Source organism: Podarcis tiliguerta (genome assembly GCF_965153285.1).
Source record: "Podarcis tiliguerta genome assembly, chromosome: 17".
Classification (NCBI taxonomy): domain Eukaryota; kingdom Metazoa; phylum Chordata; class Lepidosauria; order Squamata; family Lacertidae; genus Podarcis; species Podarcis tiliguerta.
The window spans coordinates 34694530-34712242 of NC_139550.1; the positions used below are offsets into that span (position 1 = coordinate 34694530).

The 17713-nt window shown below is 44.4% G+C and overlaps 1 protein-coding gene and 1 long non-coding RNA gene across 4 annotated transcripts; one reads left to right on the plus strand and one right to left on the minus strand.

Annotated features, from left to right (window-relative positions):
- Positions 1 to 1087: 1087 nt before the first annotated feature.
- LOC310667401 (uncharacterized protein) lies at positions 1088 to 13598 on the minus strand. Of its 3 annotated transcripts, none has more exons than XM_083419671.1 (4): positions 13520 to 13598; positions 4989 to 5645; positions 3582 to 3707; positions 1088 to 3296 (listed from the first exon to the last, which is right to left on the minus strand). In XM_083419671.1, the coding sequence occupies exons 1-4, from the start codon at positions 13593 to 13595 to the stop codon at positions 1402 to 1404; spliced, it is 2754 nt and encodes a 917-aa protein (XP_083275797.1). In that variant the 5' UTR covers positions 13596 to 13598; the 3' UTR covers positions 1088 to 1401. The 3 variants fall into 3 exon arrangements, with proteins under 3 accessions (XP_083275797.1, XP_083275798.1, XP_083275799.1); XM_083419672.1 differs by lacking the exon at positions 13520 to 13598 and adding an exon at positions 6135 to 7585; XM_083419673.1 differs by lacking the exon at positions 3582 to 3707.
- On the plus strand, positions 13531 to 14222 carry LOC310668007. The gene is made up of 2 exons (XR_014506534.1): positions 13531 to 13609; positions 14001 to 14222. It is a non-coding gene; the product is annotated as an uncharacterized lncRNA (long non-coding RNA).
- The last annotated feature ends 3491 nt before the right edge of the window (positions 14223 to 17713 follow it).

Consider the following 17713-nt stretch of genomic DNA (forward strand, 5'->3'; position numbering starts at 1 on the left):
TGCATCTCTGCGTTATTTGTGGGGAATAGGAATTTGTTCTCCCCCCCCCCCAAAAAAAACAATAGTTCGGCCCACCACATGGTCTGAGGGATGGTGGACTAGCCCACGGCTGAAAAAGATTGCTGACCCCTGCTTTAGATAAAGGTAAAGGTAAAGGTACCCCTGCCCGTATGGGCCAGTCTTGACAGACTCTAGGGTTGTGCGCCCATCTCACTCAAAGAGGCCGAGGGCCAGCGCTGTCCGAAGACACTTCCGGGTCACGTGGCCAGCGTGACATCGCTGCTCTGGCGAGCCAGAGCCGCACACGGAAACGCCGTTTACCTTCCCGCTAGTAAGCGGTCCCTATTTATCTACTTGCACCCGGGAGTGCTTTCGAATTGCTAGGTTGGCAGGCGCTGGGACCGAACAACGGGAGCGCACCCCGCCGTGGGGATTCGAACCGCCGACCTTTCGATCGGCAAGCCCTAGGCGCTGAGGCTTTTACCCACAGCGCCACCCGCGTTCCCCTGCTTTAGATAGGGCACGTTAAAAACCATGTCTGAAACACAGTGTGTTTGAAGAGCATGCTCTCCTTTCTTTTTGAAATGCGATCGTAATAGCCAATGAATTTATTTCTTTTTAGGGTTAAAGGATTTGTGCCTTTGGCACCACCAGGGGAGATTCCACTTCCATGGGCTGTGATTTGAATGAAGAGAGAGATCCCAGAGAGATCCTTTAGAAGACTCACATAGAAACAGTCACCGTGCTCCGAAGCCCAAATTGAGTATTTATGAAGTGTACAAAGGGCTACTCTGGTTTTCTCTCTCTCGCTTTTAACACTGGACAGCTCCCTGGACATTGACTTCAAAGGGTGGGATCTTTGCTACTCAGGATGAATGCTTTTTAAAAAATGAGAACAGCCATAATTTAGTATGTAGAGCAGACTAACATTGATGAACACCCCTGATACCTTCATATTCACCCCAATTTCTTCCCTTTCCTGATTTGATAGCTATGTAGCTTATTCTTTATATATGTCTGTTCATTATAAATGACCCAGCTGCTAGATGAGCACCTTTTAAACTTGATGTACAATATTGCCTTATTCTTTATATATTTCTATTTTTATTTTCATATATAAATTCATTGCGAGATAAACAAAATATAATTAAATTTTTCAAGTTAAAGCAACTGGCAAGTTGCACTGTAAACATTTTTATGTTTAATTAGAGTAACTTAATCTAATCTAATTAAATTAGAGTAATACAAACTATAGTAAACTCACACTGTGGAAGCAATGAGGTTGCTCAAGAAAAACCATACTCTTATTCCTAAAAAACTTATGTTGGGGCAAAAAGCAAGCACTACTTTCATCGTTAGTCTCTGACTTGCCTTATTCAATGGAGGGAACCTCTAGACCAATCAGTGACGCCATGGATACCCATAATGATTTGAAATGTTCATTTCTTTCTCCCGCTCCACAAAATATTTCACCCTCCCTATGGAAGTCCAGTGAGATGCCTCTTCCCGCTCTCTCTGAGCTTGCCTTTTCATTGCCTCTCGGATGGGCCGTTGTTCGTCGGTAATCGGCAGGGATTCTTCGAGGTCATCTGGAGGTGTCCTCCAGGGAATAAACGTATCCCCTCGGTACGGTGGAGAGGCTGGTGGTTGCAAGGGCTGAGCTCTTGTTACAGATGGTCGGATGTTGCTTAAGAACCTGGAGCTTTGCCGTGGCACAGCTGGTGGGTGAGGTCGGGTGGGCAGCCTCCCAGCATTGGTGGGATGTGGTCTTAACCAGCTGGTGTGGGGAAGCTGTGAGGTGGGTGGCCATCCTTCATATGTAGCTGGTGGCTTTGGCCATGGTTTTGGCAATGGATGTTCACAATGGGGGGGCAATCTCTGGGAAGAAGAAGAAGAAGATTGCTGCCTAGGCACGGAGAAGGGGGCCAGCCTCCGTGCCAAGTGGGGTGCCGGCCTTGGCAGGGAGGGGGGCTGGGTAGTGGGCACTGGCTTATGCAGGGACTTCAGGAGAGGTACCTCCTGTGGAGCCTGTGAGTTCCCAGAGATACCGCTGGTGGCAGTTAGTGGAGGGAGATTTCTGGCCGCCATGGATGTAGTCTTCTTCTTCCCAAGGGGATGGAAGACCTGCACAGACTCCATCATGTGCCAAGCCAGATTGGTCCTTGGGATTGGCACCAACGGGCGCTCTTCCAATTTGATCTTTTTCCCTTTAATGCCTGGTGTGCTCCCTTTCACTGTGGCCTTCTCTTTGGTTTCAGGTCCCATCTCATTTTTCTCCAACCCTGTCTGGCCGTGTTTGGAGTTTCCTCTATCCAGATTGTCCTCTTCATGCTTTAAACTTCCCTCCTCTTGAAATGGAAGCTTTCTCTTTTCCTTACATTTTTTCTCCTGACTAGGGTGACTTTCCTTAGAGCCCGTTATGCTTGTTCCCTCTATGCTCAGAATACACTTGGGAAACTTGGGTGAAGCTTCTGCCTTTGTCGAAATGCCTTTCCTTTTCCCCTTAATCTCTGGTAACGCCTTTGGCTTCATGGACTTTTCATGGGTGGGCTGGCATTTTCCAGAGCCCTCTGGGATAGGTTCCAGAGTGATTCTGGGGAGCTTGATTAACGTCTGGGGCTCAGCAACACCCCACTTTCTTCTCCCTGTCGTGCTGATGGGTTTGCCTTCAATCTTCCCATTCCCCTCGCGTTTGCCTTTGCTTTGGGTGGAGTCACATTTTGACTTCTGGGTTTTCTTCAAGGATTTGGGTCTCAGAGGATCTGGTGGAAATGGAAACCCGATATCTTTTAAGATGTAAACTGGGCGCTGGATCAGTGGATTACCCGAGAGCGTATTCAGTTTTGTATCCTGCTCATCTGTTGGAAGAAGTGATGCCTGTCCCTGTGGTGCTGAGCCCTTTCTGAGTATGCTCACCTCTGTGCCCTTGATGTTTGGATCATTCACAAAGGAATGTGGGTGCTGGGCTTTTGGCACCTCTTTGCATGGCTCTAGGGCATCCGGGATTGACTTTGCCTCTACTCTGAGAGACCTTGTGGACACTGGTGCTAATGACTGGTGGCTCCCCAGGGCTTCCTCTGGAAGGCAGGCCTCCGCCAGCATTCCTTCACTGCCTTTGGTTGTCTCACTGGAAGCAAGAGGTGGAAAGAGGCCTTCTGGAATAAGCGGCTCCAGTGAAGCAATCAGGGTCTCTATCTCGGGATACTTGGAGAGGAGGTCTTCTGGCAGCTGGAACTCGTCTCGGAGGAGACTTTCTTCATCGGCTGGTTGGGGAGGTGGCGGCGGATGTTCCACCACTGAAAGAAAACAAATGGAAAGCATAGCAGTGACTGTTTGAAGACAAAGAATCTACTCAGGTTGGCTGAGACAAACTCGAGGAAGTCCAAGACTCGCATGATTAGCTGTTAGAGAATCTCCATATTAAATAAAGTTAAAAAGTGACAGATGGATCTGGCTCCATGTTTATCATGTGTAGATTCTTAGCTGACCTATCAGAAGTGCTAGATTAGGCCATGACATCTAGCCCGGAAGGCACACTTGGAAAGCACATGGTCTCAGTCACTGTATGTTCCCACACTTACCATTCAGAGCAGCATTGTTGAGCTGGGTTCCTTCCAGTTTTTCTTGTGCTATAGATGCACCTAGGACATCTGTCACTTGGGCACTGACTGCTCCTGTCCCCTGAAGTCCATGTGGGACTTGTACCACTGAAAGAAATTAATCAGGAGGGATCAGTGATTCTACAGCCAAGGAAGACCATTAATTAATTAATTCAGTTACTCTTTCTCCTGTCCAGAGGAAGGTAAGTGAAGGCCTTGTTCTCTGTCCTAGGGAGGCTCAGCAGTCATAGACTTTCCAACTAGATAATGCACAAAACTGTCTAAAGGCGGGCAGGCTGGCTGCCTGAAGGTGGGTTCAGGGGCTAAAGTGGCCTAGTTGCACTACTGGGCTCAGTGTGTTATCAATGATATAAACTGGGGTCCATTTTTATATACCTCAAATTTCAGTGTTCAGTGATGAGGTGACAGCGGGGAAACTGAATAGTATAAGGTACCCTGAATCCAACATTGTCCCAGAGGATTATGGGTGGTAGTATATGGTGTGTGGTATGCTCACATGACATGCTGTTTTGGATTAAGAACATAAGCCTATGAGAAGAGCCCTGGCTAAAGGCCCATCGCGTCCAACATCCTGTTCTCAGATGCTACAAGGAGGACCTGTGTACGACAGTGTTTTCCCCACTTGTGATTCTCAGCAGCTGAGAATAGGGATATGGCTGTTGTGGCCAGTAGCCATGAATAACTTCAGCTATGAAATTGGATTGTTTTTCTAAACAAACTTGTCTTTCTGCTGCGATGAGAGGTTGACCCTTGCTATCATAATCTTGCCAGAATTGTGCACTGTACAGTATTCCAAATGTGGTTGCACCGTAGATTAGGATAACAGCTTTTGGATATTGGAACTTACTCTGTTCCATAAGAATATACCCAACGCTCACCCACATTGCGGATGCAGGTGGTGCCATGGGTTAAACCACAGAACCTAGGGCTTGCCGATCAGAAGGTTGGTGGTTCGAATCCCCGTGACGGGGTGAGCTCCCGTTGCTCAGTCCCAGCTCCTCCCTACCTAGCAGTTTGAAAGCACGTCAAAGTGCAAGTAGATAAATAGGTACCACTCTGGTGGGAAGGTAAACGGCATTTGCGTGTGCTGCTCTGGTTTGCCAGAAGTAGCTTAGTCATGCTGGCCACATGACCTGGAAGCTGTATGCCAGCTCCCTCGGCCAATAAAGCGAGATGAGTGCAGCAACCCCAGCAATCCGCTACTGGACCTAATGGTCAGGGGTCCCTTTACCACCCACATTGCAGGGCCAAGTGGAAATGGTACTAGGAAATGGTACCTACTGAGGCTAGGTTAATTGCCTGATGGGTTGGAGGGCCCCAGACACCCATTAGAAAGCAAATGATTCCTTTACAAAGATGAGCACAAACCTTGTGAGGCTGGAAAGTACCCAGTGGCTGGGGCAGGTTCCAGGGTGGGCTGAGGTTCCACCTGCTGGAGGACCAGGAGCATTTCATTGTTCGCAGCTGGTGGCATAGGGACAGCGCTACCAATCCGGACGATTGGGTTCCTCTGCTCCAGTGGGATGGGAGCTAATGTTCCATGGTGGTAGAGGCCCATCCCGTCCTGGAAGGTGGTTGGGCGAATGGGTCCAAGACCAGGAGGCTGCACCTGAACCAGCTGGAGGTGAGGTTGCCTATATAATTGATTCATAGGTCTGGCTGTTGCAAAGTCCCTGTGCTGCGTTTGCAGTGGTGCATACAAAGGCACCGAGAGATGTCCAGTTGTGCCCCACCCATGGAGAGAAGGACGAAGAGCTACTGGGGTGAACATCTGCTGCGGATCATTCTGTACACCCTGCAAGAGAGGTATTTCACCATGAAGGTATCCCTGGGTGGTGGTGCTGCCTTGGTTTGGTTGGAAGGGCAGAGCTGAACCTTGAGGCTGCAGCCAACCACAGTTCTCACATGGTGCTGATGAGTGGGAGATGCTGTGTTGACATTCTCCCACCGTGGAGCTGGTAGTCACTAGGGTGCTCTGAGGCTGGCTGTTGCCCCCTTCGGTCCGCCTGCTGTTCGGAGCCTGATCTGCAATGCAAACAAAGTGAGCAGGAGTGTAAAGATCCCTGCAGTTTTTGATCAGCCTTCGCAAGAATGAGCCCTTCCTTAGCAAAGTGGTTTTCTTATTGTTAGGTCAGCCTCTTTACCACTTCTAATTGTTAGGTATTTTAGAGACCCTTTTCTTCAGTTCCCTCTCTACTCTTCAGTGCTGCTCTCCATCCCTCCTTCCTTTGGGCCTTAACCCCTCATGAATGTATGCTGTGCTCAGCAATGCCCAGCTTGTTTGACTTTTCCCCAACTCCTGTTGCTGGAGGTTCTAAACTACTGGATCTTTGAAAAGGGTTGTGGGGAGGAATCTTTTCCCCATCCTATCTCCCTCCCTCTTTCTTCCATGGAGAAATAGCGCCACCCTGCTGATGTTCCCATAGCACATTCTGTCTTTCGTGATGCTCTGCTATGTCCCCCCCCCCCCCCCCGGGTAAACATGAGGGTGAATTTTTCCCCAGTGTTCCTCACCCATGCTCAGTGCCAATTCTAGTCAGCATCCCATGGAAGTGGGATCATATGAACCTGTTTACTGCTGTCACCACAGTAACCAGCAAGATTCTAACTGGCCAGAGAATGTTATGATGCAAAAGGCAGAGCAGAGTCATGGGCAGTTGGCCTGAACTGAAGGTACCAGGAAAACAAAGATGTCTGTTAGGGGAACTGAAGAGTAACTGAAGTTATGGCCAGTTTGAGTCATAACAAGCCCTATTACACTCTCCTCCTATTGTAGGCATCCCCCAGTGTGACCGGATTAATCTGGACAACTAGTGAAGTGATGGGCACCAGCTACCATAAATCTTACACCTTTTAAGGTCACCTGTTTATATAACTTGGTGAGATAGGGGTCACAACAGCAACAAAGAGCATCATTCATCTAAGGACGCCACTCCTCTCAAAGAACAATTGCTGTTTCCGGCTCTCAGATGAGAGCAGAATCAAACCAAACTTCATTTGGCTCTGGATCAGTGGATAATTTATGGACATGTACTTATTGATCTACTGCTTTTCCTCCCAAAGTGAATGTTCTGTGATGTTGCTCTCTGGAAACTCTTGGCTTGTGAGCTGCTTTGGACAAAGTGCAATGGACCTTATTCTACAAAGTGAATGCAGATCGACAGTGGTACTGATATAATTCTGTGAATTTGAAGGCGCTTCAGTCTTGATCGGCACATCTCGTGAAAGTTGTCATGACGTGTTATTGTTATCACTCTTTTTCATGGGGTGGGATTGCTGTAACGGTTTGGCAAAGACAATCCCATTATGCTCTTTATTTGGGGCTGCTTCTTCCTCTAGCCTTTGGGAGTGAAAACCTTGTTGCAATAAAATAATAGTCGCTTTGCTTCTTGCCTGGCTGGTTGCAACTTCTGATTATTTTCTCTGACTGACAAGGTCTTGTGGGATCATGGTGAGTCCCTTGAGCCCTACCGGTGGGCAGTACAGAGTGACCCCCTATTTCTTAAAACACAGGTTATATTGAAAGCCCCCCTAAACCTTAAAAGCCCCCTCAACCCTGGAACAGACCCCACACCTCTCGAAATCAGGACAATCAAAATTCCTCTTCCTAATTCAGCTTTCCCTATCGGCACTTGCCACCGTGGTCAGCATACCAGTGTACTGGAAGAAGCAAAGATCACCAGTGTTGAAGCAATGCTTCTTCAACATCAACTTCGTTGGACTGGTCATGTTGCTCGGATGCCTGATTATTGTCTTCCAAAGCAACTCCTCTATTCCGAACTTAAAAATGGAAAGCGTAATGCTGGTGGTCAACAAAAGAGGTTTAAAGACTCTCTCAAGGCAAATATTAAAAAAATGTAGTATAAACACTGACAACTGGGAGACACTTGACTGCAAGCGCTCCAGTTGGAGAACAGCCTTTACCAAAGGTGTCATGGGCTTTGAAGACACTCGAACTCAGGACACAAAGGAGAAATGTGATAAGCAGAAGGCACGCTTGGCAAATCCACACCGTGATCAACTCCCGCCCGAAAACCAATGTCCCCACTGTGGAAGGACACATGGATCCAGAATTGGCCTCCACAGTCACTTATGGACTCATTATTAAAACCATGTTTATGGAAGACAATCTTACTCGGCTATGAGTGATCGCCAAAGAAGAAGAAGAAAAAGATGGCAGGGGCTGAGGGGAGTTGCAGTTCAGAGCCCCCAGGGGCCACCAGATTGAGGGGAGCTGCACCAATTCATTATCAATGCATTTATCCTTGCCCTCCCTTCCCCACACTGAAAGCTGATGAAGACTGCAATTTGAAGAGGACAGCTCGCTATATTGCCCTCATATTAAGGTTCCTCTTTCTTTTGTATTTGCATTTCCCTGTTTTTATTATTATTATTTCATAAAAGTTATATACCAGAGATCAGTGGCATACTGTGGAGGGGCCAGGGCGGCCATGGCCCCAGATGCAAAATTCTGAGGGGGCAATGATTTACAGATGGTATTTAACTCTGAGTAGGCTTGCTAAGATGTATAAGACTGAATCAGATAAGTCCTGGAGATGCAAAGAGGTGGAGGAAACGTTCTTCCATATGTGGTGGATTTATAAAAGGGTAAAAGAGTATTGGGAAATGAGCCATAATGAACTGAAAAAGATGTTTAAAAGTACTTTTCAAAAAAAAAACCAGAGTCCTTTATGTCGGGGATAATTCAGACTGAAATTCCGGGTGCAAAAAAAGGTTATTTATGAATGCCACTACTGCGGCCCGAGTTTTGTTAGCCCCAAAATGGAAAACGAGTGAGGTCCCAACCAAAGAAGAATGGCCACTTAAGTTGACAGAATATGCGCAGCTTGCAGACTTAACATATAGAATAAGGGAACAAGAAGAACATACGTTTAGAGCAGCATTTCCCAACCTTGGGCCTCCAGCTGTTTTTGGACTACAACTCCCATAATCCTCAGCTAGCAAGACCAGTGGTCAGGGATGATGGGTATTGTAGTTCAAAAACAGCTGGAGGCCCAAGGTTGGGAAACACTGGTTTAGAGAAGATGGGGAAATGTTTATTGGATATATGGGAAATGACTGCATACAGTGAAAACGTTGGTAGCATTAAGATAAATTCAACAGTGTAAATAGGTTTTGATTGATGTAATAATGGAATAATGAATGGTATAGTTTCTGTAAAATATGCAAGGATTTGTGGTATGTAAAATGAATCATGGAGGCAGCTGTGATGGTACCCCCCTCCCCGATGGTGCTGGGGGTGGTGTGCTCCCCCCGCCCCCATTCTTCCACCAGTGTTCTTTTAAGTACAATCTGCATTTGTCCCATTCCCTACTGAAGTTTTGATCCTCCTGATTTCTCATCTTCCCTGTCAGCCTCGCCATCTCTGCATACTCTAGTAGTTTCATCTGCCAGTCGGCTTTTGTCAGCGTCTTCTCCTCTTTCCATCGCTGGGCAAGCAGCAACCTTGCAGCTGTTGCCGTGTACATGAATAGTCTTCTCAAATCCTTCGGTATGTCTGCACCTAAAATTCCTAATGAAAAGGCTTCTGGTCTTTTAACAAATGTTATTTTAAACATTTTTTTTAGTTCATTATGTATCATTTCCCATAATTCTATATTTACAATTCCACCACATATGATAAAAGGTGTCCTCTTTTTCCTTACATTTCCAACATACATTTGAGTTAGTTCTGTACATTTTTGCTAACTTAAAGGTAAAGGTAAAGGTACCCCTGCCGGTACGGGCCAGTCGTGTCCGACTCTAGGGTTGTGCGCCCATCTCACTTAAGAGGCCAGGGGCCAGCGCTGTCCAGAGACACTTCCGGGTCATGTGAGCAGTGTGACGAAGCTGCTCTGGCGAGCCAGCACCAGCGCAGCACACGGAAACGCTGTTTACCTTCCCGCTTTTAAAGCGGTACCTATTTATCTACTTGCACTTAGGGGTGTTTTCGAACTGCTAGGTGGGCAGGAGCTGGGACTGAAAGATGGGAGCTTACCCCGCCACGGGGATTCAAACCGCCGACCATGCGATCGGCAAGTCCTAGGCACTAAGGTTTTATCCACAGCGCCACCCGCTGGGTGTTAAATACCAACGGTACATCATCTTCATATAATTTTCTTTCAGCATGTAACATGCTGTAAATTTTAAGTCTTCTTTCCAGAATTTTTCCCATGCTGTCAACTGTATACAGGATTATATCCAAAATCTCTTGCCCATTGAATCATTACAGATTTGACTTCTTCATCTTTAACAAACCACACCAACAACAATTTATACATTTTCGAAAGAAGTTTCACCTCATTTTGTATCAATTCCCTCTCAAAAGAAACCCTTTCTTTTATCCATTTTAAAAACATTGTTCAGCTGGTGGTATTGTAACCAATCTGTTAATAGGTCTCTTGTCTGTCGTCATTTATTTTTTTTTCAATTTTAGCTGATTTTCCTCCTCTTTAAGCAATTCTTTATATGTTGCCCAATCTTTCAGTTTTTTCACAGTAATTGCTTCTAGTGACGATAACCACCATGGCATTTTTTGTTCTAACAGATTTTTATATTTATCCCATACCACATATAGGGACTTCCTTATTACACGGTTCAGGACTCCTGTGTACCTTAACTTTTTCATACCATAAATACGCATTGGGCAGCTGTTTTGGCACTGAATCTTTAATAAAAACAAACTGTACAACTATAAAACTGTTAAAAGGCTATGAGACTATTAAAAGATAATAAAGATAATAAAACAATAAAAGCAAGACTTGCAAGCAGCATTACAACAACCTCGGCTATAAAATTGGAGGCTTCAGCAAAGCTACTGCTGCCAACACCATTTTCAACTCCTCGCTTGGCATGCTATGTGACGCAGACAGCAGGATCAGCAGCCCATGCCAATGGTGAGTGGGCAAGGACTCACCTTAGTCAATGGAGGGAACCCCTAGACCCCTCAATAACACCATGGATACCCATAGCAAGTTGAAATGTTCATTTCCTTCCCACGCTCCACTAAATATTTCACCCTCCCTACGGAAGTCCAGTGTGATGCCTCCTTCCTCCATCTCTGAGCTTGCCTTCTCATTGCCTCTCAGATGGGCCGTTGTTCTTCAGTTATTGGCAAGGATTCCTCGAGGTCGTCTGGAGGTGTCCTCCAGGGAATAAAAGTATCCCCTCTGTATGGTGGAGAGGTTGGTGGTTGTACTTGCAAGGGCTGAGCTCTTGTTGCAGATGATTGGATGTTGCTTAGGCACCTGGAGGTTTGACCTGGCACAGCTGGCCGGTGAGGTCTGGTGGGCACCTTCCTAATAATGGTGGCCAGTGGTCTCCAATGCCTGGTGAGGAAAGCTGAGAGCTGGATGGCCATCCTTCATGTGGATGTGAGCCTGGTGGCTTTGGCGATGATTTTGGCAATGGGTGTTCCACATGGGTTGGCAGTCTTTGGGCAGAAGAAGAAGATTGTTTCCTAGGCAGCGAGAGAGGTGCCAGCCTTCGCACAAAGTGGGGTGCTGGCCTCAGCAAGGAGGGGCGATCGGAAGGGGGATCTTCATTAATTCCTCGGACTCTGGAATACCCCAGTTTCTTCTCCATTTCCCTTCCCATTTGCTTTGGGTGAAGTCTGGAACAAAAAGAAGGTGAAATCATTATTTTAGATGCACCTAGTTTGTCCATAATGGAAAGTCTTAATTTATTCCATTGTATTATATCCATATTTATACCTTTCCAAGATGACTACAATTAAACTGACCCAACTTGTTCAAATTTTGGGTAATTTGTACCCCCAGATGTCTAAAACTTTTCCTAGCTTTTGGAATCTTCAACATTGCTGTAGAAGTCTGCTATATATGTGGTGATGTATGAAAAAATGTTACCTCTGCTTTCTTAAAAGTAACTTGTAATCCTGAGACCCTGGAGGAACTGTTCCAGTTCTGTGCATAATATTTTGCCTGCTCTGATAGAGTCAGAGGTGCATAAAATTATATCATCTGCAAAGAGGTCTGATTTTTGTTCATTTCTGTTTATAACCACTCCTGTACCTTTGGGGGGGGGGAGAAGTTTTATTTTAAGTATAATTGGTAGAGTGGAGAGAGAGAAATGTTTATGTATGCTACCATTGCTGCTTAAATGATTTATGCCCAAAGATGGAAGAAGGAAACAGTTCTGACAGAAGAAGATTGGCAATGTGGAATATGTAGAAATAGCAAAACTAACCAGAGGAATAAGAAATCAAGAAGAGAGACTTTTTAAAACAGAATGGAGAAAATTTATTGACTATTTGAAGATACATTGTAAACAAATCAAAACATTACTGGGACCAATATAAACACATGCAGTAAGAGTTAAGAAGGGGGGGGGAGGAAAATAAGAGGGAAATAGTAAATATATTTGAATTGGACATGCAGTAATAAAAAAATATAAAATAACTGCAGAAAGGAGAGGAGGGAAGTTGAGCGGAAGGTACATGAGATCTGTAAAGACTTTGGGTTTTTTGTTAACATATTTATAAAAAGTGGAAATGGAAAATAAATATTTATAAAACAAAAATGTTTGTGACCATTCCTGGGCAAGAGAGGGCATTGCATACTTTGATTGGAAATGGTTCTAAAATTAATACAACCAACAGGGGTGACAGAGAACATCCTTCCTTCTGAACTAGAAGGCCCCAAGCTTTCCACATGAGGAAGTTACTCCAACCCCTGGATAATTTTAATTGTTTATGATCCCATTGGGGAGGAATCTTCTCCCCATCCTATCTCCCTCCCTCTTTCTTCCATGGAGAAATAGCGCCACCCTGCTGATGTTCCCATAACACATTCTGTCTTTCGTGATCCTCTGCTATGTCCCCCCCCCCCCCCGGGTAAACATGAGGGTGAATTTTTCCCCAGTGTTCCTCACCCATGCTCAATGCCAATTCTACTCAGTATCCCTTAGGGTGAACCCATGGAAGTGGGATCATATGAACCTGTTTACTGCTGTCACCACAGTAACCAGCAAGATTCTAACTGGCCAGAGAATGTTATGATGCAAAAGGCAGAGCAGAGTAATGGGCAGTTGGCCTGAACTGAAGGTGCCAGGAAAACAAAGATGTCTGTTAGGGGAACTGAAGAGTAACTGAAGTTATGGCCAGTTTGAGTCATAACAAGCCCTATTACACTCTCCTCCTATTGTAGGCATCCCCCAGTGTGACTGGGTTAATCTGGATACCTAGTGAAGTGACAGGCACCAGCTAAATCTTACACCTTTTAAAGTCACCTGTTTATATAATTTGGTGAGAGCAACAAAGAGCATCATTCATCTAAGGACGCCACTCCTCTCAAAGAACAATTGCTGTTTCCGGTTCTCAGATGAGAGCAAAATCAAACCAACTTGCTTTTGGTTCTGGATCAATGTGGATAATTTATGGATATGTACTTATTGATCTACTGCTTTTCCTCCCAAAGTGAATGTTTTGTGTTGTTGCTCCCTGGAAACTCTTGGCTAGTAAGTTGCTTTGGACAAAGTGCAATGTACCTTATTCTACAAAGTGCAATGTAGGTTGACCGTGGTTCTGAAACAATTCTGTGATTTTGAAGGTGCCTCAGACTTGATTGGCACATCTTGTGAAAGCTATATTCAAGTCCCATTGAAGAAAAATGAATAGTACTTAGTTGTGGCTTATCTATACCCCATGGGTGGTACTGGGACTCTGACTACCTGGAGTGGACTGTGCCTGGTAACTTTTGAAAGGAATCCCCCTTTCTCCCTATTCTCTTGCTTCCACTTCCATGTATGTGGCCTTCTCTAAGTTGTTGAAAGATCTACTCCATTCCCCTGCTATAATCCTTAACTTCTCAGATGGCTTCTCTGTCTGCTTCATGGGACAATAAAGCAGAACATCTGAACATTTAGATGGCACCATTTCCTACCTGCCATGCCGATAGGAGCGCTGAAATAGCATGAACAAAAAATGAACCAATGGAGAGCAGTCCTTTCACTTCTCATGGATCCAGTGTCCGGTAAGAAGTGGGCAATGGAATGGCGATGGCATAAAATTGTTTATTGCTGTCTCTATTGAAGCTGACCAGATTGGTCCTGGGGACTGGCTTAAAAGGGCATTCCAGTTTGATCTTTTTCCATCCTTCATGTTGATGTGAGCCTGATGGCTTTGGCAATGGATTTCCCACATGGGCTGGAAGTCTCTGAGACAAAGAAGAAGATGGTTGCTTAGGCAGCGAGAGAGGTGCCAGCCTTCGCACAAAATGGGGTCCTGGCCTCAGCAGGGAGGAGGGATCAGAAGGGGGCAGCAACTTAGATAGTGTCGGAGAGGACCTGGGATGGGCTTCAGAGGCCATTCTTCAAATTTGTTCTTGTTCCTTCTAGTACCTCGTATTCTCTCTTTGCTTTCAGCTCCATTTGCTTTTTCACCACACCTTACTGCTGTCACCACAGTAACCACCAAGATTCTAACTGACCAGAGAATGTTATGATGCAAAAGGCACTGTGGAGTCATGGGCAGTTGGCCTGAATTAAAGGTGCCAGGAAAACAAAGATGTCTGTCAGGGGAACTGAAGAGTAACTGAAGTTTTGGCAAGTTCATTGAACAATTCCCAACCTGCCATGCTGATAGGAGCGCTGAAATAACACAAATATCGAAGCTGACCAGTGGAGAGCAGTCCTCTCACTGCTTACGGAACGAGTGTCCTGTAAGAAGCGGACAACGGAATGGCGATGGTACAAAGTTGTTTATTGCTGTCTCTACGGTAACCCTGCAGAATGTGAAGAAGGGGCTGGAGAATATTTGAATCAGAAACAGATGTCATCATGGAAGGTGGAAGAGCAGCCCAGGGGTGAGAAAAGGGCCATCAGTTCACCATACCTGGTTGACAATTCATCTTCACAGGCTCCTCACCATTTTTTAAACATGGTCATCTGAATTTTCCTTTGGGGGTTTGTTTGAATGGAAGACCAATGTATTATTATTATTTCCTTATTAAGTGCTTGCTCCACATCCTGTTAGGATCAAGGCACTTGTAGCTGAGTCCCATCACGTTAAGTATTTGTCCCTTCCAATCCACTCTTGTACACAGGTGTATTTGCACCCACAAAGATCTCATACATTCACTCAGTTGACACTCTGTTGTTAAGGCAGTCTAAGAAAGCAAATTGAGGGAGTCTGAGTCAAACAGTCTGAGAAGAACAGGAGGTAGAGGAAGAGGAGCCTCCTCATTTCCTGTATTGTTTTGTTTTTTGCTTTCTTGCTTCCTGCTTCCACCAGGGTAATTCCACCTGTCAAACACTGTAGGAATTTCAGCCTTTTAGCTCTTGTGATTCTGGAGGTACTTGTATTAAGATGCAGCACTGCTCTTTTTGTAACCTGGAAAATAAGATACTGCAAGGAAGAGGCACATACAGTATGAGCTCCTAAGAATCAATGAAACAGCTAGAGGCATGGAACACAACAGATTGTTGTTGCTGCTGCTGCTTTTTTATAGAGTACATCACTGGTCCACACTCTCTTCGTATGTTAGTCCCCATGGTCACAGATGATGGGGGCTGTAGCACAATGACATCTGGGTGGCACCATGTTGACAACCCCTGCTTTACCTTCTGCGCTGTCTTCAAAACATTAAATGGTAAAGTAAAGCAAGCTGGTTGTCAATTCTTCCAGCAGCAACTGATCGCTAAATTCTGCTGGTATCTGGGGCCGCAACTAGTAGCAACTCCAGCTTCTAATAGTAAAGCGATGGTAAAATCACCAGGGCAAATCCCCGCTCCCACTCCCGCCCCCCAGCCTCCGAGTCCATTTTAAACAACTTCTTTGACATTTAGTTTTTCCTTGTAGAGTTGGAAGAGGGAGCTTCATTGTCCAAACGTGAATGCCTGGTTGGAAGAGGTCATATCCAGCAATGTTAAGGAAGAATCATTCTATTGTACCCTTTTCCCATTCCCTATCCAGAGGTCACTTAAGGGATTTAAGAGCCCATTGTCACTTGGGAAATAGACAATCTGAGTTAATCATCAATGCTTAGAACTCCAAGGAGGCCATTTCCTATATTTGGTTTTAGATTTAAATATCAGAAGGAGTGATAAATCACTAATCTTGGGGTTCCTGGAGGGATTTTATCTCTCATTCCTTGCTGGACAGCTTTTGTAAGGGAGGCATGATAGTTTATTGATAGAAGATGTTGTTTCTATTCCAGATGATTCTAATTGTGGGGGCACGATGACAGGATGCTTCAGGGAATGGCAGAGGGGGCTATCAAAATTCATTTGGAAAGGGGGGAAAGCCCAGGATTAAACATAAATTACTAATTGATATTAAAGATAGAGGGGGTTTTGCGTTACCAGATCTGAAGCTTTATTATGAAGCATCCTGTCTTTGCTGGATCAAAAGAGTGGATGATCTTGCAGAATACTGACTTATTGGATTTGGAGGGATGGGACAATAGATTTGGGTGGCACGCCTATTTAGGCTATGAAAAAGTAAAAGCACACAGAGGTTTTCTAAATCATCTAATACAGAAATCACTATACATGGTGTGTGGCAGGTACAAAAATCTATTGGAACCAAAAACACCCTGGTGGTTATCTCCTCTAGAGGCCATCTCAGTAAAGAGGAAAAACATGGGGGGAAATTGGGCAACTTATAAATAAATTATAGAGGAGGAACAAAACCAACTCAAATTGAGAAAATTTGAAGAAATCAGAGATCACCTCACAGATTGGTTGCGGTACCATCAACTAATTGATATTTTCAAATTTGATCAAAAAAATGGGTTTGCAACAGAGGTATTGAAAAAGATGTATTACAGAATAAAAAGAAAATACTATCTAAAATGTACAGACTGCTGCTAGATTGGGAAGTAAAAGAAGAAAAAGTGAAGGATGTGATGATTAAATGGTCAGAATACTTTGGTTACTCCATTCAGATGGCTGCTTGGGAAAAATTAGAATAAAGATCTAAAGTTTACTGGTTGTTATACACTAAAGGAAAACTTTATGAAAATGTTTTATAGATGGTACATGACCCCAAGCAAATTGGCCAAAATGTACAAAACAAATTCAAACATATACTGGAGGTGCAAGAAAATGGAGGGAACAATATACCATATGTGGTGGGGCTGTGAAAAAAATTACAAACTTTTGGGATATTGTCTATGAGGAACTAAAAAAATGTTTAAACAAACATTTGTGGAAAAAACTGGAAGCCTTCCTTCTGGGCTTTCTGACAAATGATTTTCCAAATGACAAGAGGAGGGTTTTCCTGTACGCAACAACAGCAGCAAGAAAGTTGATTGCCAAAAACTGGAAGGGAGAGAAAATTCCAAGGAAGGAAGAATGGCAAATTAAATTATGTGAATACTTAGAACTAGCAAAGATGACGGAGGCAATCAGAAACAAAACAAAACAAAAGAAAAATTTAAAACTGAGTGGGAGTGTTACAGAGTACAGTATTTTTAGAAAAACATTTTCCCCAAACAAAATCTCTAATATGCTTTGATTAATTTTTGCAAATTACTTAACAGACAAATAATGTACGCCATGTGAGATCAATGAATTAAAAGGTGAAATAGGATACAGTTAAAAAGAAAAAGAGGAAGTAAGGACCTGCAATGAGGTGGAGGGAAGTCATTTTCAAAGATGTTGAATTATTCTGGTTTTTTTTATGTATCTTATTATGTTTTGAAGAATGAAATGAATAACTGTATTAATAAACAAACTCAATAAAAAATATTGGGGGGGGGGAGAGAGATATGGATAGAAAAAGAGACACAGATTTTTGAAGCCTGGTTTTTGCTCCATCTCGAATCAGCATGTACTGGTCACAGTTAAAATAGTACAAGGTTCGAATTTCATGGGAAATATATTAGGCTATTCCATATCTTATACTCCAGGAATGGGGAATTTGTGACCCTGCAAATAATACTGGACTCCAGCTCCTGTTGGTGCAGAAAAAAATAAAGAAAAGAGAATTCCTGGATGCCAAGATCCAAGTTTGGGGCAATTAATCTTTGGTGAAAGACCCCCAGCAGAGATTTAAAGTTACAAAATATGCAGCAAAGTGATACGGGGGGGGGGGGGGAGCATGTCTTCTTCACCTTCTTCTTCGCTACAATATA

Bases quoted from the DNA above. Each gene is read 5' to 3' on its own strand.
- LOC310667401 (XM_083419671.1), bottom strand. From the start codon at position 13,595: ATGAGAAGTGAAAGGACTGCTCTCCATTGGTTCATTTTTTGTTCATGC. The intron at 3,708-4,988 runs GTTTGTGCTCAT...AATTTCTTTCAG, and splicing joins GTACTTTCCAGCCTCACAAG to TGGTACAAGTCCCACATGGA. The intron at 3,297-3,581 runs GTAAGTGTGGGA...GTTTTCTTTCAG, and splicing joins CAACAATGCTGCTCTGAATG to TGGTGGAACATCCGCCGCCA.